This window comes from Pocillopora damicornis, chromosome 1 (assembly GCF_964200805.1).
Source record: "Pocillopora damicornis chromosome 1, jaPocDami1.2, whole genome shotgun sequence".
Classification (NCBI taxonomy): Eukaryota; Metazoa; Cnidaria; class Anthozoa; order Scleractinia; family Pocilloporidae; genus Pocillopora; species Pocillopora damicornis.
In genome coordinates this window covers 14,136,387-14,162,336 of record NC_142670.1, presented here as the reverse complement: position 1 = coordinate 14,162,336, position 25,950 = coordinate 14,136,387, and the positions used below count along the sequence as shown (strand labels likewise).

Genomic DNA, 25,950 nt, shown 5'->3' with positions numbered 1-25,950 from the left:
TGTATAGTTTCCCATAAGATAAAATGTACAAATGGCAAACTAACATATATCTTGGTAAACAAAATGGGAACAGCGTTATCTGAAGGATATGGTACAACAACAAGTACCACATCAACAACAGCAGCAATAACAAATCTCATCTACCTAGAGGGCTACAGCCTTTGCCTCACTTTCTAAGCCATACTGAATAGCTTCTGTGGTACTTCCTGTAATGCGTTCCTCTCAACACGATGTGGCGATATTCTCGTGAAATAACGGGGTAATCGTAAAGCTGAATGAAATTAATCTCAGGTAAATTACGGAGATCGCTCGACCATCCAAGGGCTGAAATCCTTACCATAGTTTCTTCGTATTTGAAGTCGTTCTGGTTTTTTTCTAGGTCCTGGACATCTGTAAGAAGTTCTCGCTTTTCCGCACTACTCGATGGAAGGAAGTGTCACATAAGCAAAGCATAAACTTTCGACACCATGTTGACTCTAATTCCGCCCGTCGATTTTGAATTAGATTTTAAAACCTCCCACAGATCTTTTGCTTCGAGGTTCTGGATGTCATCTAATACGAAATTTCTATGTTGTTGTATTAAAGAACCGTTTTCAAGGGAGAAATCGCATTGAAAAGTGCATTAGAACGTGAATTGTCAGCAGATCAGCTGTTTGAAAGAGCCGCCGGGTCAACCCCAGCCTCGTTATCGTATGTGCGTGGTTACTAATCCAATATGGCGCTGGGAACTGTAAAAAGGTCAATTGGCCCTTACACAAGGTTAAATTCGAATCTGGGTCTCTTTATTCCTTCGTTCAAAAGCCTTTTTGGGATAATTTTCTCTACTGTTTTTAGAGAATCCAATAATCATAAAGATTGTGGTTAATAGACCAGAAGAATTATGCTGAAGTTTCCTTTAAAGCTTCTTTTCTGAAATGAGATTTCACACTAATACTCGGCTATCTAAACCCAGTTTTAACAACCCGGCCCAGGTGTAAAGGTCAATGCCCTATGAAGGAGAGAAAGTATTAGTCACTCAGACCGTAAATAATCATCGACGAAGAAGGTTACCACAAATCTGATAAAATGGTGGTGTTTTAACTCGCCCAATTTGTGGCTTACAATCTTTATTGGACGGTGTTGCTTGCCATAATTGAGAGCAAATTTCTCGAAGGCGACAGCCACATTAAAGATGGATTCTCTTCCTTTTTGAAACTCGTCTATGGTGAACTGGCCTTCGTGAAGTTTTGTCATGTTTTCAAAACTGACGACGAAGTTTTCAAACACGTTTACAGCCTCCTGAAGTCACGCAAAACATTTTTATCCATATGATATTTAATAAAGTAACCTATGTCAAGTAAGTGGTTCTAATTACTTATAAATTTGTAGATAGATACCACTTTGCCATGTACCTGTTTCTTATGTATATATAAGTATACAGAGAGTTATATACACCTCATCTTTTCCCATGAAAAAAAAGCTTCCGATAGAATAAATTAATGGGAAAGTTTTTTGAAAGGAAAATACGATAGCTGCTGTCAAAATAAGAAAAAAGTTTTGTTCCTTCGATGTGAAATATACATGCATCATGCATCACCTTTTTTAATGCAAAAAGGACGGATGTATATCTTTAATATATATTTTCAATCGGCAAAGTTTTTTAAAAGGGGTATATCTATATATAAACATATATCTATATCTTTATTGGATGTATTCTGTATGATAATAAATTAGTCATTGGTAAAGAGTTAGATACCTGCAAAGAAGTGTTTCTGTTGCTATCAAGCCTGCCAAGTTTGGAAACATATTCGTTTGCCTACGATAATGAAAACGTTAGTTACAGGTATGTACTAAATACCTTCTAAAACATAAGAGGTAAAAGGACCGTAAATGATCATGACACTCACCAACTTCTGAACTAAATTCGACGGTGATGGTGAGGGCGAAGGCAACAGCAACGAAGACCGCGATGGCGATGGTGAGGGCGAGGGCAACGGCAATGGAGACAGCGATGACAATGGCATCGGTGAGGGCGACGGTGCTGATATCGACGGCGACAGCGACGGTTGTGCCTTCGCTGATGCTGATGGCCTTGCTGTCACAGGTGGCAATAAGGGTAAAGTATTCAGAAAAGAAAAAAAGGAAGGACTTTCCTGAGACTGATTTATGTATTCCTCCTTATACCTATGCGTTTACAATGAACGTATTTTATCCTAAATTAATTTAATGACAAAGTTTCCACATTCCCTTTTTAGTGATATTGAGGAACAAAAACTCCCGTTGGCATTGCGAAATGTGACATACTTCTAGAGGAAATCTTACTAGCCTCGCTCACATGCAAATCATGCCGGATAGACCGATTAATCCGCCATAATCGCATTTACTACTCTTCTATCTACACGTCGTTGTTAGTGGTTTCTAAATAAAGTATTACGAACATGATACATTAAGAACAGAAAAACTAATCACAACATCGGAAATAACATAGGAAATACGAATAGCACAGGGAATAGTAATAACGTGAGGAAAACGAGACACTCGACAAACGGGTGATTTACCTGACGATTTTGGAATACAGCCGGCATGAGAACGCACTCGCAATACATTTAAACTCGATCTGACCCTTTTTATTTGCGTGAACCGCGCGAGAGTTAATCTCACATGGATAACCGGCCGACTTATGCTAGGAAGATAAGTTCTTTATACTTGATTGTAAGTCATTCTTCCTGAATTTCATATACACTTTTGTGACATGGAAGGGAGATAGAGGCGTGGGAATCTAGGATCAACGTGCTCCTGACCGTGTGGTCCATGATGACATTTCTTTCACGCTAAGGGCCTAGACACACGTTTTTTAGTTTATTTTGCGCTAAGGAGGCGCAAATTTGTTTTACCTTTAGGTATCTCACAAATGTAAGCTTTGGGAGCTACCCCCAACAGATTAGTAGATATGCCCTGATCTCCCGCATGGAAATCTCTGTCAATAAATGCCACATGACTGTTTTTTCTGGGCTGGTTTTCTCTCCATTTGCTGATAGTCAGTGGCTTATCACTCACCCAAGTCCACTTTCCGTCCATTTTTTTCAAACCGATGTACCACTCCAATATTCTGCGATTTCGAATCTGCCTATCAATGAAGTTCCATTCCTCTTCGGTTTCAATGGAAACTAGGTCACCTCCACATCCTTCACAAAAACCTCTGTTATACCCCCATGTTAGTCCAGAACCCATAAACGTGTAGCAGGAATCTTTATAACAATCTTTAAAACAGTGAAACGATTCGTCAGAAATAATCCTTTGGAAATTCATCGACTAAGTTAAACAAATTTTCTCTAACAAGCGCTTCCCCTCTCCTTTACACATGAGGATAAAGGTGAAATATGTTCATTATAGCGATATTCTTTGACACCTATGCAGCAATATTTCATAATTTTAAGCCCTTAAGGCATAGATAGATCAAGAATAATGGCCATAGTAAAACTAAAATGAAGTAATTGGCATGAACTTTCCACGCAATGAGTGAAAAATGGCGCAAGCCGTTGTATTATCGTATTACAGTCTGATAACACTTTTCTTACGCTCAAGGGCTTTGAGGAAGCTCCTGGTTTACCTAAGTGCGTTGTCATCTTACCTTTGCGAGTTTCACAAATAGAAGCGTGTGGCTGATCCCGTTGGGTCACTTGTAGGCCCAGTTTACCTCCATCCGAAGACGCCCTGACCATTATTGCCACATCTCCGTCGTCACTTGGTTGGTTTTCTTTCCACTTGTTAATAGTCAGTGGTTTTCCACTCACCCAAGTCCAATTGCGGCCTTTCTTTTCCAAACTAATGATCCACTCATTATATCGCTTTAACTTGTTGCGATTTTGAATCAGGTCATTCAAAAAGTTCCATTCTTTTACAGTTTCAATGGAAACTAGGTCAGCCCCCTGGTTTTGACATAATTGCCTGTCATCGTGCCAATTCGGTCCTCGGTTTTGCAGCAAGTAACATGAATCAACAAAACATGAAATTTGGCATTCTAGAAAAAAAAAACCAAAAAAATGAAATAAAATGAGAATAACTAAACAAAGGTGCATAACAGGTTTGGACTTATCAAGCTGTACAGAACTTGAATTATACGAAGCATTTTTTTCAGACTTTCATGTTAATCATTAACTCTGTGCCTGATCCTTTCGCTTTACACCTCTCCTGTCATATAGAAAATGGATATCTTGTTGGTAAAACCCATCTACAGCTTTCTAATCTTATTATTGCTATTTGCTTTTAGTTTTAAATGGTAGTTCTGGGATCCGAGTGAGAGTAAAGTAACAATATTTTTCCTTTCTTCCTCAGAAACCTTGAGTACACTTATGGTAGTAGAAAAGTGCACTCCGAAAACGATTAGCTTATCAATTATTTTGATAATGATAAATCGGTCAGAGTTTTTTTCTTGAATTCTCGACAAAATAAATTAATGCTTGTAAGGGGCCTAAATTAGCATGTCTTTTCTTACCCAATCCATGTAATTCATTTATCAAAGTCAGCATTACTGTAGAGGAAAATTTTTAAAAAAATGAGTTTTTTATTCATTTATTTTTTACATGTATTAACAGCAATGTTACTTGCGACGTTGCACTATCATATTCTTTTAGCATAAAATTTGTGATACCGTACTGCAAAATAGTATCACCGAAAAGTTAATTATCTGACTAATTTGCGTGACAATAGCTGAATTCACAACGGGTGTACCATAATGATTCGGTGTGTTTATCACTACAAATAGGGAAGTTTAGAATAAAACCAGCGTCTCTGGCCACTCAAAAATTAGCAGGTAAAGTATACTAAGTGCAGTGGGGATGAATTTCCCGAGAAAGGTTCACTCGCGCATGCAGACCTACTTTAGTGGCCCCGTAACTATGAAATCGTTGGATTTTATAGTTAAAATTGTTTCAGCAGCAAAGCCAGATTCCCCACCCCTCCCACCAAAAAGACAAATGAAAACAAAACAAAAAAAAAACAACAACAAAACAAATGACAAAATACTTCATTTGTAAGAAAACCTTTGTAAAAACTTCCTCTTTAATCTTCTTATTTCCAAGTAGACTACAATCATACTAGTTAAACTTAGAAATTAACCGAGAACCTTAGCGAACTTCGCTAAGAACACGTACGGGTAAGAAAACCTTTTCTTCGTTGCGAAGTTCGCGTTGAAGAATTTGTCTCGAAAGATGATTGACAAGGGACATAAATATTCCAGAAGACACGACGTATTTCTAATAGTCACGCGCAGCCGAATGCTTTAATAGCACGTGTACCAACGTGGCGCCCCTCAAAGTAAAGCTATACATAAATGACACAACACGGCGTCTTTCGAGCACTTCCCGAAACCGTCGCCCAAACCTTGTCGGGCACACACATCTCAGTTTCGTCTCTATCATAAGAATTTAAAAGTTTGCTTTACGGCACCATATTAGATGTATATTAGACAAGATTTCAGTAAGAAATCAATTTTCGATAACTTGTTGTATACATGTGCTGCATGCCCCTGCATAACTTGTTTCCGAATGCGGAAATTCCGAATTTTTAAATTCCGAATGCGCCACGCTTCAAAGGGTCCATTCATGTAGTTGTTTCTTTTCAGAAATGTGCGACATAAAGACCATCTCTCTGTGTTTAAGGTAAGAAAGCAAATATCTTCCGATCACAATATCTGCCACCGGCCAGAAAATGATCAACGCCTTGGGTTTTTGGCCCTTGTAAGCTACGAAAGACTAGACCTCAAACTTTTCACCACGCTAACCAGCTATATGCGGGCTCTCCAAAAGAACCGCAGTTTACAGGTCATATTTGTGTTGCTGACTAATATAATTTCAACACGTCCTCTGCGCTAAGCGCTGAAAAGAATTATCAGGAGGTTAGGATAATTCTCGAAAGTTATGCAATTCCTCGATAGCCTCTCGCAATCTGCTTTTCTCCCAATCCAAGTTTCTCTTGTGATTAAACAAGTCTATGTCAACACAGGAAAACTTCTCTATGTTTTCGCCATTTCTAATCGAGACAGTTCCGAGTGATATCTGCATTTGCATAGTCCTTCAAAAGATTCCATATGAAAATATACATTTCGATGTATTGAGCTAAATTTAGAATTTAATGCGGCCAGAATAGTAATTTTCCTCTCCTTGCTAAGAGGTAGCGACAAGTTTCAAACATGGTTCGCTCTTCCGTTAGATAACCGTTAATAATTAACATTATGATGTCATAAAGAATAATTAGCTAAGCTTTAGGTATCGAACCACAAATAGATCAGAGTGGTTTAGGTTAGGTCGAGCCTAAAAATTATCATAAGAATGGAGAGGGAACTGGATAAAACTTTCATCACTAAAAGCCATCGATTCGGCCCGGCTGAATCGGTGAGACTGGCATCTGTCAAACCTAATACCAACTTCAGTCAACACAAGTGCTTATATTTGGCCGATTGAATAAAAACAATCGATCATTCTGAGAGGCCGTTTTACCAGTGAAAGACGAGAGCACTATCGCAGCTAAGCGACTGCGTTCATATGATCCTTAACATCATTGTTAGAAATAAAACTATTGCGCCGGCAAACCGTCATAACCCAACATCCATGGTTAAAAATGGTCGCTGCAGCTTTCAAAATGTTATATTTTGTTATTCTAGCTAATTTTTTTCAAATTATTCAAGTCTACAGTGTAGTGAGATTAAGAAAGTCAAACCTAGTCTCACAAAATAACCTGAATTTTTTTTCTAAAATTATTTTAATAATTTTGTGAAACCACTTTTCTACAGTATTCTGATATAAGATATATAATATAGCTGGTACTCACTTAGCGTGCAACTTATAAAAAGCGCGTCGAAAATTTCCCTGGCTTTGATTCCACCCATCTTCCAAATTCATCAAGGCAAACTATGGATACGTTGCTGTCAATTGTTGCTATGAGATTAATGTATGTTTCTCTCGGAGGCTGCGCATGTGCAGCATATCTTTGAAACTCTCTCGAACCCTGTTGCACCATGTAGACAGTTTTGCATATCAAAAGCTTTCATCGCTTTGCGTCACTAAAATTGTTTCCTTTTTGTGTACCTTAGTAAACCGCGGACTATTTACTCCAGATGCGGAGCATTATTGTTGGATAGAAAAAAGAACTTCATGATTAATTTTATGGAAGTGCATATGGTGATGGTGTAAAATGTTTCCATTGCTTTGGTTGTCGTCGGTTCATTTATCAAAGCGCATGTGCAGTGTTTTTTAATGTGTTTTGAACTCTATATTCGAATTTCTTTTGATGCATGCACGATGCAGAGTACGTCGTAAGTCTGAACAGGACGCTGTCTTTTCAACGTGATTTAAGTCGAGACTTGGTTCTTCTTAAATTGAACGACCAATTAAAATAAAGGCTCTAGGCAATAGATGATAAGTATTGTTTTGCTACGTAAAAACAAGAATTGATAAACCATGAACAAAGCTAATATCAAAATGTTTTAATGACTGGCACTTTCTAATTTATTAGCAAAATAAAACTTCAATCATTAAAAACTGGTTAAGCAGCCTCCGTATCGAAACTATAGCTGTTTAAATAATAATGTCTCTTGTCTTTTGCTGGAAATTGTGCGACATTTTCTAGAACAATCCAATTTCTTGTTATGCGTGATAAATTTTTTTTGCAGGTGTCATTAGGTAATTGTATGCTAATCTTTCGCTCATTAATCTTCCCTTATGGCTTGTTTCAACACGCTATTGTTATTTCTGCTTTTGTTAAATAATTTAGTAGTTACTAGTTGTATCATCATTTTAGTTTTAGCAGGAATAAGATATCAAATATTTTTCCAAGCGCCGGGTCATTAATTTCTGCATCTGCCTAACGTAATACCTGTTAAGTTGACAAATAAAGATGCCTAGAGTGTACTCTGTTCTGTTGCAAAGCACGTAGGAAGCGCCGAGAGCGCGAAAATATTTCCCAACTTCTTGAGAAGAGAACTTCTAGAGGGACTCAATGAGGTGATAACTCTTACAGCTAACGGTTAAAATTTTGGCCGATTTACGGTTACGGTAAATATCTTACCATGGTTCTTACCAGAATTATTTTTATTTTTAAGTTTAACTTTTTTAACAACAGATGATTAAAACTTGTCAATTTTTACGCCTAACGGTTAACTTTTTTAGCTGTTTACGGCTAAAGGTTAACCTGATTGAGACCCTCCTTCTAAGATTGCTTCTAAATTGCTCGACTTTCGTTGCTAGACTAAAAACATCTTATTTTTCCGGCTGCCATTTGATGCATAAATGAGTAGCGATAGTGTACGTGATACTCTTTGACATCTTGACACAACAGCGTGGAAGGATAGCCATTAAGCTATTGTATTCCTTTGATCCTAAATGTGGCTGTTTAGAGCTGTTGTACAGACCACCGCAGGGAAAACATCACGAATAACGATGACTTTCAGTTGTTTTTCAATCATTTGGCATTATATGAAAACCCAAAAACATTGTGACATTAGCTAAAAGAAGAATCGCCGCCATTCTCTCTGATGATTGCCAACTGACAAGTTTTTTCCAGGCTTCGTTTGCCTGAGTGTCACAGGAAGTTTCAAAATCGATGTAAATTTTCACAAAATAGAAAGTCAAGTCTAAAGATCTCATTGCTACGTTATACCCGACAGAAATAAGAGAGGTGGTACTTACCCAGTGCACAACTTCTTAAAAAGGTTTTGAACATTTTTCTGGAATCGGTTTCACCAATCATCCAGCTCTTCAAGCCCATTATGTATACAGATAAAAATCGGTAGCTGTAGATAGTTATCGTTACATTACGTTACGTTGTATTTAGGCGCAACGCATGAAAGGCTCTTTCCTCAAGTATTTCAAACTCTTTGGTATTAGCTATATTTAAATGCAAATCATAATACTCGGTAGAACGTTCTGGACGTGAATCAGCTTTTTTTCCCCTTAGTCAGACCAATAAACTGAAAGTAGCTTGCAGCAGGTGTGGAGAATTGTTTTTCTTCTTAAAAATGAGAAATTCACGACATAAAAGGACTTTTTTCCGCTTAAAGATAGTTGTCTTCGACAAGTATATGCAATCGACTTATCGCCGTTGAGTAAACGATCACACTACAATCGACTGCTATTTCTGGTTGGTTGAGTTCACTTTCTCAAGTTAATCATAACCTCTTTTTCGGTTTAAATTCATTGCAATGCTATACTGCCATTCAACTGCCGATACATCTCTGACACCCTTTCGATTGATCTGTGTTTTATTTTGCGGGAGTTATTCTTATTCGACGATAAAAAGATAATGTTTTTCTTTTTCTTGAGTCAACAGCACCCAGCTTTAATCCGCAGATAGACAAGCGGCATAATATTAGTTTGTTGGTATTCAAATATCTTAATCATGCCTTAAAAAATTCATTCTATACACTGTATATATTTGCAGTTCAATGTTTTTCCTATCCAACGGTGTTGGGAAAAAATCAGCTCACCCCATAGCAGAAACAGGATCCTAAGTTCATATATATATATTTTTTAATATACTATCCACGTGGAAGGCAGCGCGAGACTAAAATAACAATTTGCAACTAACGTTAATTTCTTTCATTAACCTACTTTGGCATTCAAGAAACAATAAAACCTATAGTGAGGAGGGTAATATATTATAATTTTTTATCTTTTGCTGAAGCCAGTCCAAAAGACGCAGTGCTTCCATGGCTCATCGACCTCAAAATTATTTCGTCAGAATTATACAGTGCCACGCAGAGTAACTTATCTTCCTGTTACCTTTAGGCTCCGGAACTTGAAGAGGACACTTTTTCTCCGGCTTTTTTTTCCGACTTGGCGGATCCATAGGTACGGTAATTATCCTGGAGTTGATATACTATTAGTGGTTTCAGACATAGTAATTACTAGGGAAATGACAAGGTAGGAACATTGAGAAACTCTTATTGTAATTCAAAGCCAATTTCTCCCGAGATTGAAATGGGCATGGATTGGCAGGAAGACTTCCACCTAAAATTGGGGTTTTCGAATATTGTTAAGATAAGGTGTTTAAATATTAATCTTATGTGTGTCTGCGCTATTTATTTCTTAGGTAAATGATAATGGAAGATATCCATGAAAATAACATCATCTTATGTTGCCTGTTCCTTTTGTGATTGGTTGAACAATCGTTGGCAGTTTATGTAGATCCTTGTACAGAAACCCCACTATCACTGATCCTTGAGGGAAGAAACAAACAGAGACAAACTAAAACCAAACGAATGCGATAAAGAAGTCATACTACGAGGTATGAGACAGTCCAGAAAATGCGCATGGTTAAAGAAAATATAGACACTGTCGACAGGTAAAGACGTTTTTTGAGGAACTATTTCAATACAGCAAAAAACAAAAAAAAACCTTTAGATAGCCAGGACATGATGAATTTTGTGAGTTCATACGGAATAAGAATGAAACACACCGTGTGTCTCGCTTTTGCTATTTGCCTTTTTCAAAATTCGTTTTCACCTAATGGAGTCTAAGAGGCGTTGTAATCCTCTTGACTGACTTCCTAGTGATAAACTGATAGTTTATAAGGCGGATCTCGATAGGGTTTGATTCTTTTTGTCGACAAAGTGTCGCATAGATGCCATATGCGTGGTGTATTTCTTTTTTCCGGTTTGCTTTGGTGGAATTTCACAGGAAGTTCCAGCATCGATAAAAATCTCGCAAATGGTAAGTTAAGTCTAAAGGTCTCATTGCTACCAGAGAACAAATACTAAAAATCAGAAGGCGGTACTTAAGTAGAGCTCAACTTATAAAAGTGTTTTGGAACATTTTTTCTGGATTCCTTACCTCTTATTATCTGATTCAACAAGCTCAAAATATGCACAGGTTGCTGTAAATATCTGTCGTTACACTTACATCAGTTTTACCAGGGAGATACGCATTTCCAACAACCTCATCAGGTACTTTTAAATCTTTTAAGACTTCACTTTACTACGTGTCGTTTCCTCGGAAACAATCTGCATTTTGTCACGTTTTCGAAGCGCATTATCCAACACCACTGAAAAATGAATTCTCCACAAAATTCTGGACTTAAAGTTATTCTCTTTTCCTGTTTCAAGACTGAAAGGGTTAAGAACCCAAAGTGTCCCATTTCAACCCAGCTAGCCAAAATAATAACTCTTGCATGCTATGCATGCCTATGTTTATCTTTTCGGTGAGCAGAACATCAAATATATTCCACCTCAGTATTGACTATTTTTTAGACAAGAAAATGTATCTACACCCTCTGGTGATGTATGAGAACTGAGGTAATCCTTACTAACTTCGTTATAGAGTAGTGGTTACTAAGTCGATCGAAATGCCCGCCATATTCGGATTAGATGCACGATGGTCAGTTTAGTGTGCTCACTGCACATTTTGCATTGCATTAAAATTAGCCCCTACAACTTTACAGTTCAAATGATCAGACATTAAAATAGAATACAGTAAACTTAAAATTGATTCCCTTATGCGAAGAACAAATAAGTCTGCAAACCTGTTGTATTTGTTTTAGAAAACGATAATTGGCATGGTTCTTAACCGACATGAGTCACAAGCTCATCACAAAAAGAAACCGCTCTTCACATCATCACGCGCTATCATCCAACAAAGCAATTGGGCTGATAATTATTTGCAATTGGTATTCACCATCAGTCTCGAAACTGTTGTTGTTGTTGTTCGTAAAAGTGATAGTAACAGAACCATCTGCAGCTATCCCCTGTTTACAAGGTTAAAGTTAGACATGTATATCGTGAAAACGTTCATTGGGATTGTTTCAAACATATTTTGATTTACGCAAAGGTAAGTGTAAACTTGATTCTGACTGTCTGAGGGTTTTTATAACTTCTCTCGTGAGTACCACAAACGTTAGCAAATAATGTTTTTATTGCCCTTCAGCGCTCCTAGTGCCTTTGAGTCTACTCAAAATAACATTAAAAAAAAGAAAAACAACAACAACAACATATCAACTCACTCTCGGGGATCTCACAAATATAAGCGTGCTGTTTTTTCCCACTTGTACCATTATCACTTCCAAATACGCCCTGTTCGCCATTAGGGAACCTCTTGTACATGAAAGCCGCGTCGTGTTCACCGCTTGGCTCCCCTTGTCCCCATTTGGAAATAGTCAGTGGTCTTCCACTCACCCAGGTCCAATTCCTGGCCCTTTTTTTTAAACCAATTCTCCATTTATTTTCATAGTTCGTAGTGTTTCGCCTTTGAATTTCGTCACTAATCAAATTCCATTCTTCTTGGGTTTCAAAGGAAACTAGGTCCCCGCCTAGACTTGAGCAAGTGTCTCTGCTCCAGTACCAGGACTCTCCATCCACCGAAATTATGTACCAAGAGTTTTTAAAAGTTATATTTGGGCATTCTACATGATGATGAAGATGAAAACAAAAATACCAATTATCCAAATGATGGTAAACAGAGTGATAATTATAATAGCAATGATAACATAAAAAGATTATAATCACAATCACAACAAAGGAAAGAAACGAATGAGACAGAAAACGTGACTCATTCATTAATGAATTCCTTTTTTTTTACATCCTATGTATTTGTCTGATCAGTGTCAAGAAATACCATACATCTTTCTTCACTACGGCGTCCGCCACACTTACCTGCTTTTGTGGATTAGTTAACTTCACATTAGCTAAGATTATTTGTCAATTCATATCATTTTGGTAGTCGAGTTTTTAAATATTAATTGGTTCCTCGTTGAGCTGACACCTCCCCCACTCCGCCCCCTACTCTTCCTCCTCTATCTAATCAGACTTAAAAAAACGTAAAATTAAATGTGAATGTAGGTTCCCATAAATGTGCAACTGGAGATACGCAGTTAACTGTATGCAGTTGTTACGGGCAAAGAGCAAAACTTTAAAGTGCACGCAACAATCTCAAAAGATTATCTGGGTAACGATAATCAATAGGGACATAAAAATTAAAGATAAATTAATTAGGGTTAGCTCATGCAGTTTAGAATTTAAAGACAGTATTGCAATTAAAACAGGTTGTTCAAACCCGTCATGCCTCGTCCTTAAAGTGACATTTCCTAGGTTTCCCTGAATTCCTGAGGTTAAGTCTAACCATGACCTAAAAGCTAAAAGCAATACTTTTCAGGTTATCGCTTACAATTCCGACAAGATTTTTCCGATAACCTTTCTCAAAAGAACTGCATTTATTATTTGTTTTGCTCAGAGGGCACGGTAAAGAATCCTGGAATCTTATTGGTACTTAACGCGGTCCGGGTTTTCCTATCTCTGCTCACGGACACGGTATCGCTTGAGCGAGCCGCCAATTACATCTCCAGCTTTGTTGCTATTTTTCAAAAATTTATTTCGTTTTGCCGGCTGGACAGTATTTTTAAGCAAATCGTTTTGGAGCAAATCAAGCCGATCGATAACTTATTAATTCTCACTTTCTCTCTCTCAGATAACTTTGTTTCCCCGCAAAAAAAATTGGTTTTGAAATGAATATTGGTAGCAAATAAGTCATAAGATAGGTTAACGCGCGGCCTAAAAGCCGCTTGTAAGTAATCTAAACCTTACTAGAAGTAACTAAGAAAGTTAAAACGTGAGGTATTTCTTCACAATTGAATTTATTAAGGGTAATTTCATTCATTATGTATCTGAATTCTCTCAAAAAATTTTTTCCTTGGAGAACAGTGAGCTAGGTCTTTTATACTTCAAATGCGCTTTCGGTAAGTCTTTGCAGGTCCGTTCAAATTGGACATTGGTACCATAAATTTCGCAACAGTAAACAAAGGAATTCAACGAGAAAAAGCTGCTTGAAAATTCCCCTTTTGATGAAAGACCAGAGTTGCACTCGCGATTGCAGCAAACAAGCGAGGGAACTCCCAAAACTTCAAAACATAGCACTCTATAAGAAGAAAATAAATAAATAAATAAATAAACGAAAAATGTATACTGAAGATAGCAACACTGACTGAGCGATAATGATAAAGACGAGAAAGTATTTTTTACATTATTAATTTTAATAACAGACGATGGGCATCAAAACCCTCTACATCCCTGAAGCAAATATTAGAATCAGGCCAGGTATTAAAAGTGGATCTTTGGGAGATCAGGGTAATAGCACCGTTATTCTTTGACTTTTTGTTTTGCTTTCCAACTCACGTTTTGAATCGCAATCCAATGTAATTTTAAAAGGAAGTCTATAACTCATTAATATGATAATTAGTCAGGTATTATCTTTTTTTCCTGTCTATTTAAAGGAACTTGAATATTAAATCGGAATGAAGCTGCCTCACCTGTCCCTGGCAATTTCATCAACAAACGAAGGATGACTGTAGAAGAGAAAATGGACAAATAAATTGATTGTTATCTCAAGAGTAACATTTGAAACAATGAAAAAGTTTATTAGATTTCGAGTAGGACGAGTACTAATGCATTTTATTTGCTACATGCCCTTTAACATCCATTCATGAATTTTATTACCTTCCAAGGGAGCTGACGGAGAAATTATAAAAAAATGCAGCATCTCCGCAATTCACCAACTAGCTGAACAAAACTTGTAACATGTGGAAACATTTTTAAGGATACGATAGACCCTCTGGAATGTCCTTTGGAAATTTTTTTTAAACAGGTTATTCGCGCAACCGAACTATAAACGAATGAAAAGGATGTAAAATGTGCTATCCAGAGAAAAAAATGTTTCACATTTCAAGCGAATGAATCGGGTATCAAATCTGAGCACTCAAATAAAACTTGCACAATTTGAATCTTGTGGGGTTGGTCTCCAACATTTTGTGAGGGTTTTTCCATATTCTTGGGAGTTACAAAACTATGGATCAGCAGGCCGCGGAACCTGCGGAACCTGCGGAACCTCCAGAGCCCATATATTTTTTTTTTTAAAAGAAGAGCAATGGGTTGAGTATAAAGTTTGCTTTCGGGCATAAAGAAGAATAATTTAGAAGAGAAATATGTTCTAATTAACTATGACGTCCAACTTGGCGAGCAGTCAGCAGTCATCTACTCTGAGTTTTAATGACAAAACAACAATATGAAAGCTCTAAAGGTTTGGGTATCGCCATGTCTGAATAACGCCTCATCCGAACGCTCTACGGAAACCTACTTTGCACTATACGGAATCTAAACGGCTTTAGCAATCCAATTTATAAGAGATCCATGTCTGATTAAGAACTAAAAGTTTAATGAGGACATCTTTAAAGTCTGTTTTGTTTTGTTTTGTTTTAATTAACAGTGCCAAATATCCGCCACCTGACATTTTTTCTCTGTTTGGTTTGGCTAAATTTCACAGAACGTTCCAAAATGGATATTAATGTGTCACAAATGGAAAGTCAAGATATAATTAAGGTGGTACTAACCTAGCGAACAACATATACGAATGTGTCATTATGGGTGATTATTATTCAATTATTTTAAATTGTATGGAAAGAGAAAAATATTGAGAAACTAATAATAACGATAATGGTGATAATTGGCTTTAATAATTAGACAACAACTCGAGAGGACATATTAGGAGTTTGGTATGTTTCGTTATTAGAGTTCCGTAAGTTTAAATATCAAAATAAATGTTTTACAATAAAAAGTCCATTTCGACGGTTTCATAGCTACTGCAGAACAAACAGGAATAACTAGGGTCGTACTCACCCAGCATACAACATGTTACCGGGGTTTTGAAAATTTTGTCGGATTCACTTCTATTTGATTCACACCGCTTGAGAGTTGCGGATTTGCGGCATCCTCATAAAAAGCCTTTCTTACGAGTTAGATTTTAATGCAAATCATGATCTCTGAACACATGTTCATGGCGTTAGTCTCCATTTTTTTTTCTGTCCTAGACGGACCAATGGACAAAAAGCAGCTTGCACCTGATGTGGAGCATTGTTTTTCTAATACAATTGAAAAGCTTCACGTCATTAAAATACTTTTTGTAGTTCAAGTGCTGCAAAAGAAACAGCTAAAAAATATTTGATGGTAAGAACGGTAATTTCTTTATGAGCTCTGTTAAATGAAAGTGGTCCTAAACAAAATTCTGTTTTATCAACGGGCAGCTTAAGCTAGAATGCCATCTGTTCGTTATGCATAAATGGAAATTATTGTTATCTATTCATCTCGCTTATGACACGCTAATTACCTCGTATGCCTTTAAAACAACGGTGGCTAACGGCCAATTTTTAGTTTTCAGCCTACAAAACAACTCTCTCCTAGAAAAGCGTCATGCAGACCATCACTTTTGTTTCCAATGTTTGAATCCCAACAATTTAGAACGAGCGGTGACTCAAAAGCTCTTAGTGCGAGACATTCTTGGATCATGGTGATGTGCTCTGTGGGCGAGACATTCTACTCTCCCAGTATCTCTCCACGCTCATGGAATAATTGATTATTTATTCTGGAATATTCGCTCGTCTTAGCTGCAATGTATTCAGTCAATCGAAGTTTGAAACGTTTTTACCTATCGTATTTGAGCAGTTTAGAGAGAAAAGTGCTTGTATATTTCAGAATAATTTTTATTTTAACTTCTTCCGTTTTAATCGCACGCTTCGTCACCATGTTTATTTATAAATGGGTATGACGTAAACTAGACTATTATAAACTGTTAGCCACATTTACATAATTGACTCCTTCTCTCGCTTGTTGAAATTCTTCTGCAATGCTAAGTTCCGCTGTAATGATATTTGAAAATCAGGCCCATCGAATTATTCTGCATTTATATCGCTAAGCTTTTTCCTTTAAATTGTATACTCTGTGTAAAAGTTCTTTAATTGTTGTTCAATAATGTGTGCCGAACAGTTTATAATCTCTAGGTTTATGCCTTTTCCGGCTAACATTGCCCCAGTTTAATTCCAAATTAATCGATGTATATTCGATTTAAAATGATACTCCTAATTTTAGGAATGCGAAAAAAAATGGTTAAATGTAACTGATCCAAAAAAAGATCCAGTTACAAGGATTTTTTTTCTGTTCTTTCTAAATAAGTTGTTTACTTATTCAAACATTTACGAATTGATCTATTTATTCATTAAGCAACAACTTTGAATTTCAGCGTTAGCAGTTAAGACTATTAGTATTATTTGTTACGGTACAATTTAACAGACAAAAAGAGCATCATTTATCAACAGACCCATTTAATTTATTAAACAACTTGTAATATTCTTGCCAAGGAGCCACTCTTAAACAGTTAGAATAATTATCCTATAAAACTGATTGAAACCCACCGCAAACTACTCCTTTCCTCACTACTGACACAATCTGGAGGTTGTCTCTAAAGTAACTCGAGATTAACAATCTTCAACGGTTGCTCTCTCTCGGTATAGCTTTCTGAAAAGTCAGTCCCTCCCGACAACAAGTATTACTGCTGCACGACTGTGTCCTTATGTACAAAGTATTCTCGAAAATTCCGGACGCTTACAACACAACTATATTGGTAGTGTTACATCATAACTACGTAACCTAGTAAACTGCTCCAGAAAGTCCCTTGGTATGCATTTCCGCATGACTAGGCATTATCGAAATTTCTAGAAACCTATAGTTTCAGTTATTATCCATAGCTTAATGTTTAAAGTAATGACAGTGTTTGGTGAGAAGTTTGGAAACTCACTAAGTGAAACGTCGAATATGAAATAATCATGCAGTAAGTGCAGAAAGTTAGCGCGCAAGAATCGAAAGATAAATACATTCAATTAAAGCTGCGTGCTAGAGTGCTTCTTAAAGAAAGACAATTCGTGATATCTTGGCTTAAATTCCCGCCTCGTCTGTAGTGGACTGTGGTCTTATTCGAAGGAAAGTCATCAAGATACTGAGCTATTAGAAATTTAAATTTATACATTGGTTTATTTCGATTAATCTTGCCTACAAATATACGATCGCCCCAAAAACAACCTTGTTATCGTAAAGAGCATACATAACAATTACAGCTAGTTGAATGCTTAAACAATAATGAAAAGAAAGAACTCTTTTTAGTTGCAGAGAGCAAGTCAGATCGATCGTAACCGACTTATTGCTGTTAACTAAGTGATTGTACTAGGTAATTGACTGTCATTTCCGGTTGGCTGGATCCAGTTATTTAAGTTAGGTGCGATTTCGATTCAAACTCAGCACAAGACAGCAATTCAATTGCCCATACATCCCCAACCTCATTTGGATTGACCTGTGGCTCTTCCTTGTGGAGTTGTTCTTTAAAGAAGATGGAAAAACGATGTTCATCTTTCTTCTGAATCGCTCTCTGATCTGCAGATAGACGAGCAACACGACATTCGGTTCTTGGCACATGTACTCGGATATCTATCGAAACTCTAAAACTTGATGATATGGAGTTAATTATCAGTTTGAAGTTTTTTTCTTACCTGAATGTTTCGCATGCAGTGTAGAGCGAAAATTAGGAAACCCTGCAGCATGAAAATGATTTCAAGATCATTAATTTTTGCAATATGCAAACAAATTAGTCAAATACCTATAACGATTTCAAGAAGGAAATAAAATTGCGTATCTTATAATTGAAAAAGAAGTCTTCCTTCTCTTGCATAGCTAACTGCATTTTTGTTTTCAAAACTCCAAACAATTATCATGTGATCATTGTAATGGTGTCTCACTTGGTTAGAAAGTAAAATAATGATAGAGATTGAATAATTTTGAGAGTTACCAGCGAATGCTGACTTGAGCAGAGTTGAGTATGGTGAAGACGTAAACGAAAGCTTCATGTACAGGCGAGAGGAGACCGAATGCCACGTGACACCCAATAGGGGAATCATCACCACGCATGCTTTGATGCCAATTCTAGGAGTTAAAGAGAAAACATTCCTTTATTTTCCTTAGAAAATGTATTTTCATTTTTAGATATCGTATGGCCTTGCTGATTAAGGAATGAGGAAGGTTGGCGAATAGAGCCTGACTGGAGAAGATGAAAACCTCTTCCACTACTTTGTTTTCGTTTTGTGTTGTCAATTTTATTTGCTGAGAATGGTAGTTTTCCCCTGTTGGCTTCGACAAATTGGTTATCTCCTAATATCTCCAAATCTTCGTGCTCCTTTCATCGTGCTCGATATTTTTTTTTAGTTATTTTTGCGAGAAAAAAAGTCAATGTGAAACAATGAGAAAACATCAACAAGGAAAGGGTAGAATTTTTTTTCATACGAAAAGTATTTTTTTCATAGGAAAAGTTGGAGAATTTATGAAGCTGTCCTATGCCTGTGAATATATCAATGGGTAAAAATTGACCAGTATCCCCTCAAACAGCGGCTGCGTCCAAAGTTTGTTGTGAGTAAATGGGAAAAGAAAAATGGTAAATGTTGTGCAGGGTCATATCATAACTTCTTAATTCGCTTTTAAAGAGCAGCGAAAGAATATTTGGCAGCAATTAGTATAGGTATACCAATCAAAATCACCAACACTAATCAAACTCACAGCTTCAATGAAAGCCACAAAGGCGACGAATAGTCGAGGAAAGTCAGCAACTGAACTCGAAGAAGTGAAAGAAAAAAAAGAAACACAAATTTTCAGCAAATGAAATGATACTGATTTCAAAATATGTACAAAAACAAAACAAAGAATTAAATGCAACGAAATAAAAGGAGAAGAGCACGAAGAAACCGTTGAATTTTTTCTCACTATTTATCACTCGTATAACTTTGTAAACATTTTTTCTTTTTTCCAGCAGCGATGCCAAGTGAAATGGCCACCATCATCACTGGAAGACCTACCCACAAAGAAAGGAAGAAAATCGAAACATTTCACTGCCTGACAAAACCATTTTTGGCGATCCGTAGGCATGATTACAGTTTCCAGTGCAAATTGTGAAATAATAAACTTACCCCATGAGATGACGTGATACATGTACACTTTGGTGTTGATGTTGTAAACTTTCACAACGAAGAAGTAGAGGTCAATTCCCTTGATCAGCATCCAACAGAAAACGGCCATCAAGAAATACTGCATCAGAGCTGCTATTGTAACACAGGCAGCCTGTGGAAAGAAAGAGTTTTTGCATAATTCTTCATATGGGTGAGCATGTAAAAGGCATGTAAAAAATTTCATTCTTTCTAATGATTGTGTTTACAAACTTTTCATCCAGTCCTTGAAGCCTACGCGCGAAAAGTTTGGACTCTTGCATGCTCTCTGGAGCTTGGACACTGATCCGTTCATGAACGCGAATTTTAACTTCGGCTCCCCTGCAGAGCATTTTTAAAATGTCGTCTCTGTTAGCCTTGTGTCCAGACTTCCAACGGTGAAGCCGTGCGACTACTTCTTCTCAGTGCAAACTGAGACTGCTTATCATTTTTCCTTAAATAATAGGCCTGCATACAGTGGCCCATGTATTTCAGCACCACGGTCTCCTTGGCTTTTCCAGTTTCGAGCAACAAGCTTTAAGTATTGAAATTTTTGGGTACAATTTGCCGAGGAAAGAAATTTGTTTAGTTTCTTAGCTACTCTCTCTACAGGTTTATGAAAAGCAATCCTCAACATTAATATTGTGATATTAACATATCATTTTAATGTGTAATGATACTCTACCTAATGCAAGTGCACTCGCTATTTCTTTGTCTGCATTGATGTCCGCTGGAGACTTCGGAAACTTTCAGATCACACCCTTTTCAGGCTTTACGATGTCAATCAAAGGTTGCACAGTCTCCAGACCATCGTAATTGTACCAGACTCGCCGAGTGGTGTACGAACACGACCGAATACCCGGGAAGAAACACTGGTTGTATTATCGAGTGGCGTAACAGCAATCGATAGAGTTTCCCATAATGAAGATAATGGAAATTTAGAAAATAAAAAAAAAGTCAAAAAGTGAATAATGATCAACTTTTACGAATCAAAAGAACAATTGATAATATTTAGATGTAGCCAAGTCTAAAAGCGGAGCTGTAGGGATGTTATTACTGTACAGCCCTTTACCTCATTAAAACTTATCATTGGCTGTCAAAGAATTTATTCATGGCAACTAGGAAGGAGACATTAATCATGAAGAGGGGGGCTTGGAGTCAAGGGCCTTTCAGTGGGGGCAGCTTTCCTTTGTTCATTTAAGAAATGAGACGGTCATCTTCTTAAGTAAGTTCCCTGGATAATAAGAGTGAATGGCTAGTTAGATAATCTGTGCAAATAGCCAGTAAAGGATTAAAAACAAGATATTTTTAAATTATAGGCGGAAAGTGTCCTCAGTGATCAAATGAATTGGATCAAAGTAGTTATGAAAGACCAAATAAAAACTGTGAACATTGACAAAGTGATGTTGGAATTTTTCGGTATGAAGCGGAGATGAAGAAAAAAAAACTTCATTGCCTCGATGCGCGCTATTTATTTCTTATTGAGTGCATATAGAGATAAATCTGTACTCGAGCCAAGATGCCTATCCAGCAACAGCCTATTCTTGTTTCTGTGGCGTGAAGTGACAAGAAGTATAGCAATTCTCCCCCTGGCTGGAATGCTCGTCGGTGACATGTTCCTCCCCCCCTCCCCCCACCCAACCCCTTGCTCAGCATTTCGTCAGGTTTTTCTGTCAGTTCGCCGGTACCCATTTCAACTCCGAGATGAAGCGAGGCACTGTGAGGATAAAGAGACTTGCCTAAGAACAGAGCACAATATGTGAGAAATTTTAGTGCGAACTCTGCAATGGTAAATCGATGCCTCGTCTCTGTCTCGATATGATTGTTTGGATGGTTGGATCGAGAAGGTCCCATTTGTCTCACAAAAAAGAGAAAAAAGAAAAGAGATTCAGTATCATTTGCGCGATTTACTGAAGGGACACACCACTCAGATAATCAGCTGGTAGCTGAATCAGTTTTATTCCGATTGTGCAGCTCGTCGACATCGTGTGGGTAGATGGAGTGTCTACGTGTTCGTATCGATTCGTCACCTCAACTCCGGGCATGACGAATGTGGACATCGTTGTGTTCCAAATACGAACTTATACAAATTTCTTTCTGGGATTCCGTTCTCACAATAAGACAAATTTTGATGATCACATATTTTTTATGTATTTTTTTTTTACAGAAGATGGCTAAGAAATATAAAAAGCTTTAAAACGCATGTGCTGAGCTGCTAGGCCGTTTTACCAAGTCGCAGCCGCCGTGGATTAGAGACCTTTAACTACGACGACGGCGGCAACGGGGACGAAGCCAAACCAAAAAGATCTAATGAGCAGAACAAAAGCAGAACAATAGCAATTGAATACAGAGTTAGGGAAACTGAGGCCTCTAGAGGAGAGAGAATCATGAACATAACCGTGAACCACGCACTAAGCTCGAATTAAATGTTAGACGAGATGTAGCCTTCAAGCTAGCACTTCCTGTTGCAGTTGTTTTTCGTTCAGTCAGCGGAAAACAAAAGGGCGTCGCGCGAATAAAGAAATCGCAAGGGTCTACCTGCTCTTTGGGTTTGTTTGTTTGTTTTTCTTTTGATGGAAAAATAGACCAAATGGTCAATTACCCTCAATCATCGTTTTCGAATAAATCTGCTGCGTATTCATTGCCGCAATTAAAAAAATAATCTCTTGAAAAAGTTCAACTTGAGCTAGTAGGCTAGTTTTCACTGGAAGCACATTTTCAACTCGTTTCTTTTTAATAATTTTGCCGTAGTTTATTGTTACAATGGTTTCCCTTGAGCTACACGGCTAGATCACGCTACCATAACATTTGGACGTGATGTTAAAAGAAAGGAAAACATTAAGAACCACATCGCTTAAAGATGTCATTATTCTGCGATCGGGAATTTTACGAGTTAATTGTCTTCACTCAAAACATTAGAAGCTTCTAGTGATTACTGAATTCCTCAGAAGTCGAAAAACTACGGGAATTAGCCTCATATTGAATAAACAAACGTAGCCACTGTGATTGCATAGGTAAAAATACCTGCGTTGTTTAAGAAGTGATCATATCATAAAATCAGTTAGGAGAGATTTATTTGGCAAGAAATGTAGCTGTGATTTTGTGATTTCCACTTCTGAGAGGAATTGTTAAACTATCCCAGGCATATCAGAAGTTTCTAAAATGTCTAACAAAATAAATTAGGACGGATAGTTTTGTGTTTGACTTTCTATAAGTTTAGAGACTGCATGAGACCTTTGTATGGCAAGGGATTAGATTGTTATAATCTTAAACACAATTTTGAATTGTGCTGCGCTGAAGCCGAGATCTTCAAATTCCTTTCTACCGAAAAGATGATATTTCGAAATGAAACTTACCTCATTCAGCTAATAATGAAAGTATTGTAACCGAGAGCATCTTGACAACCGTCAGCCAACTGATCAGGAAAGTTTGCACGTACGCGGGTGCCTTCGATTGTTTTCACTTTGTAAACAGTTTGCAGCTTTTGAGTGTCAATGTTTTAGCTTCGTATTTACGTAAGTGATTACGTTAACCTCTGGTCGTGTGCGATGACTGCCGAATTGGTTACTCGACAACGTGTCAACAAAAGACAAAACATCCAGCTTTGAGGAATAAAGAAAACTGACTCGCATTCCAGTTTTCAAAAACTGTTTATTTATAATCAACAATAAGATATTGCAAGTAATATTTGCTGAAATTGCATCACGTTTTCTTTGCCAATGGACCATAACAGATTACACACCTGACACAAAAGAATATATTTGTCAGAGGATTGTGTTTTGAATGTACAATTAGTCAACACGATGAATTTAGAAGCGTTAACTATCAAATAATATTGAGAAGGTTTTAAACATTACTCACTGAGGAATCCATATTTTAAAACCACCTTTATAAAGAAAGAATCAAATAATGAATTAGTCGAGAGGTAAAGGTATTAAAGCTAACAGTAAGTATGATTGTCTGGATAAGTGAACTATTTAAGTGATCACCAATTTTTCATCTCACTTCCCCTCCGCGAGACATGAAATTAGTGCCAATCACTTTCATGGACATTAGCTCTTTTCAGGACAATACGCGCTTCTTGATCGACCGTTCTTTCTAACTTTAAGCAGTTTCTACCGCGAACATTTCTTCTTGTCATGCAGCTGGAAGTTCAAGATCAACGAGTGTTATCGACGACGCTGAACAACATCGAAACCACGGATAAATGGTATTTGGTATTACTGCTTTTTTCCTCAGAAACTTTACAGATTTCTAGTTTAAGCAATCCTCTTTGAAAGTGATGGTATATTGTAAAGTGGCACCCGAGTTTATAGAGCATTATCCAAAAATTTCATTTTATTCTCGTATCGTAACCAAGTGTTGATATCTCTGACCATGTTCAAGCCATTTGCATTAATCTCAGACATGCCTCAATCGTCTTTGGACGTCATTTAATGACTGAGTAACATTAGCTGGCTAATTAGTGGTTGACTTAAAAATTAAAACAGGACATGTCAGAAATATCATATGATCATTACATTATGGTGAGCCTGGGAGAGAAATCAACTGCCCTCAGCAAAGCAACCCAGATGTGTTACTATAGCGCGTGAGTGCATCAAAAAATAGGGGGGAGGGGAGGGGCGGGGATGAAGCACTAGAAAGAATATCACCCCTTCCTTTGCCAGAGTGATTAAAGTAACAATTTTTGAAATGAAAAAAATCTACTCCAGACACTTTGAAGTAGGACCCTCCCCTCTCCTGTTAAGGAATTCTGCTAGCAGTCCTTTGTCGAAACAAAAAGCGAACAAGTCGTCAACACTTAATATATTTTGAGCTTTAAGGAAAGGAAATTAGTTGGTTTTCGGACGCCATCAAGAAAAGAAAAATATCCGTTTCAATTAGTATTTAACGCATTAAATGTCACAGACATCTAACGTGAACTGTATTGAGTAACATTAAGGATGAAAATGCAATAAAGTGATATTCTCCTAATTATTTTTTCCCGTTGATTCATGCAGTTCTAACTTTTTTTGTTGATTTGGTATGTTTTTGATACTTTGAGACAACATTCGATGCTCACCAAAATATTGAAACCCGCACCGTAAATCGATTCTTCCCTGATAATTGAGGTGGGGAATAGATGGTTTTCAGGGGGAACGGAAGAAGGATCAGTCGTCGCTAATAAAGTTTATAACTGGACTTAATAATATTGGCTGCAAATTTCCTGCAAATGAATGGGTTTTCTTAAAAATATTACGGAGCCTTATAAGGGGCTGGGGGGGGGGGGGGGGAAGTGTAAAATCCTCAAACTCCGCCCCTTCCCCAAAGGAAACAAATCAACAAACGCTGTCCCTGATAGATTTGATTCTTCTTTATTTAGACCTTGATTTTACTCGATAGTAAAGTACAGCTTGATTATTCAATCAGCGAAAACAAGAAATGCGTTTAATTCTTAGAGCCGTGTCTGTCAACCCTTTTCCTCTCCATTATCAGTTTTCAATCTCGTACCCAGGGCTTTTCGCTCCCTAGAAAATCTGGAGAAGCTCCGGGAATGACTTTACAGATTCTTTTTACGCAAACGTCATGTTGACAAAGTTTCTCAAGGAACTCAAAGTGACAAGCTTTGTCGGGTGGGTAGAATTTGATAGTTATAGCTTTTCCTTCCTCACTAAACGGAGAAGACAAATTTTATGCTGGTATGCATTCCAAATCCTGCCAAAAATAAGCACTCATACTCAATTATTCAAACTCTGTGATCCCGTACAAAATTTTGCCATTTTTTTATAGTTTTCAAAACTTTCTTAGCTCAATGAATTTGTACACAAACCGCTGCCTTGGTTCCACTCCTCTCCTGTTTCATGGTGAAGCAGGCGCAGATAATGTTCGGAGTGAGATTGTGACTTAGATCGTTAAGTTTTTGACGTCATTGTTAATATTCGCTAAAGTTCTGTTTTCTGGGTTGAAGAATTTCTCCAAATACCAAGAAAATTTTTTTTTGTAGAAACTTTGCTTTTCTTCATCAAAGGAAATATTTGAGTGGGACAGAAACTGAAACCAGAGAATAAGTTTCAAATTTGATTTAATCAGTTTTGAATGTCTGGACAAATATTTGATTTCTGTGATAAGATATAGTACACGTTTTGTATTTTAGACAGTTTTTAC

The 25,950-nt window shown here is 37.2% G+C and overlaps 2 protein-coding genes across 3 annotated transcripts in view; both read right to left on the bottom strand.

The window, feature by feature from the left end:
- The window catches only part of LOC149052185 (polycystin-1-like protein 2), a 165,062-nt gene extending 141,520 nt beyond the window's left edge, over positions 1 to 23,542 (bottom strand). The window contains exons 1-6 of one of the 2 annotated variants that reach the window (XM_089212057.1): positions 23,163 to 23,542; positions 19,792 to 20,678; positions 19,385 to 19,439; positions 18,624 to 18,757; positions 18,328 to 18,369; positions 14,269 to 14,304 (exon numbers count right to left, since the gene is read on the bottom strand). In XM_089212057.1, the coding sequence (XP_089068183.1) occupies positions 14,269 to 14,304; positions 18,328 to 18,369; positions 18,624 to 18,757; positions 19,385 to 19,439; positions 19,792 to 20,014 (490 nt within the window). In that variant the 5' untranslated portion in view covers positions 20,015 to 20,678; positions 23,163 to 23,542. Of the gene's footprint in view, positions 1 to 14,268; positions 14,305 to 18,104; positions 18,212 to 18,327; positions 18,758 to 19,384; positions 20,679 to 23,162 lie in introns of those variants that run through there. The other variant, XR_016188379.1, reaches the window with a different exon arrangement.
- On the bottom strand, positions 1,012 to 4,140 carry LOC149052186 (uncharacterized). The gene is made up of 5 exons (XM_089200337.1): positions 3,611 to 4,140; positions 3,037 to 3,239; positions 1,887 to 2,074; positions 1,736 to 1,795; positions 1,012 to 1,278 (listed from the first exon to the last, which is right to left on the bottom strand). Exons 3-5 carry the CDS (start codon positions 2,001 to 2,003, stop codon positions 1,012 to 1,014), a joined length of 444 nt encoding a protein of 147 aa, XP_089056463.1. The 5' UTR covers positions 2,004 to 2,074; positions 3,037 to 3,239; positions 3,611 to 4,140.
- Positions 23,543 to 25,950: the final 2,408 nt, after the last annotated feature.

Excerpts from the sequence above, each read along its gene's own strand:
- LOC149052186 (XM_089200337.1), bottom strand. The coding sequence starts at position 2,003 with ATGCCATTGTCATCGCTGTCTCCATTGCCGTTGCCCTCGCCCTCACCA. Across the intron at positions 1,796-1,886 it reads CGAATTTAGTTCAGAAGTTG|GCAAACGAATATGTTTCCAA; the intron begins GTGAGTGTCATG and ends TCATTATCGTAG. Across the intron at positions 1,279-1,735 it reads ACAGAAACACTTCTTTGCAG|GAGGCTGTAAACGTGTTTGA; the intron begins GTATCTAACTCT and ends GCGTGACTTCAG.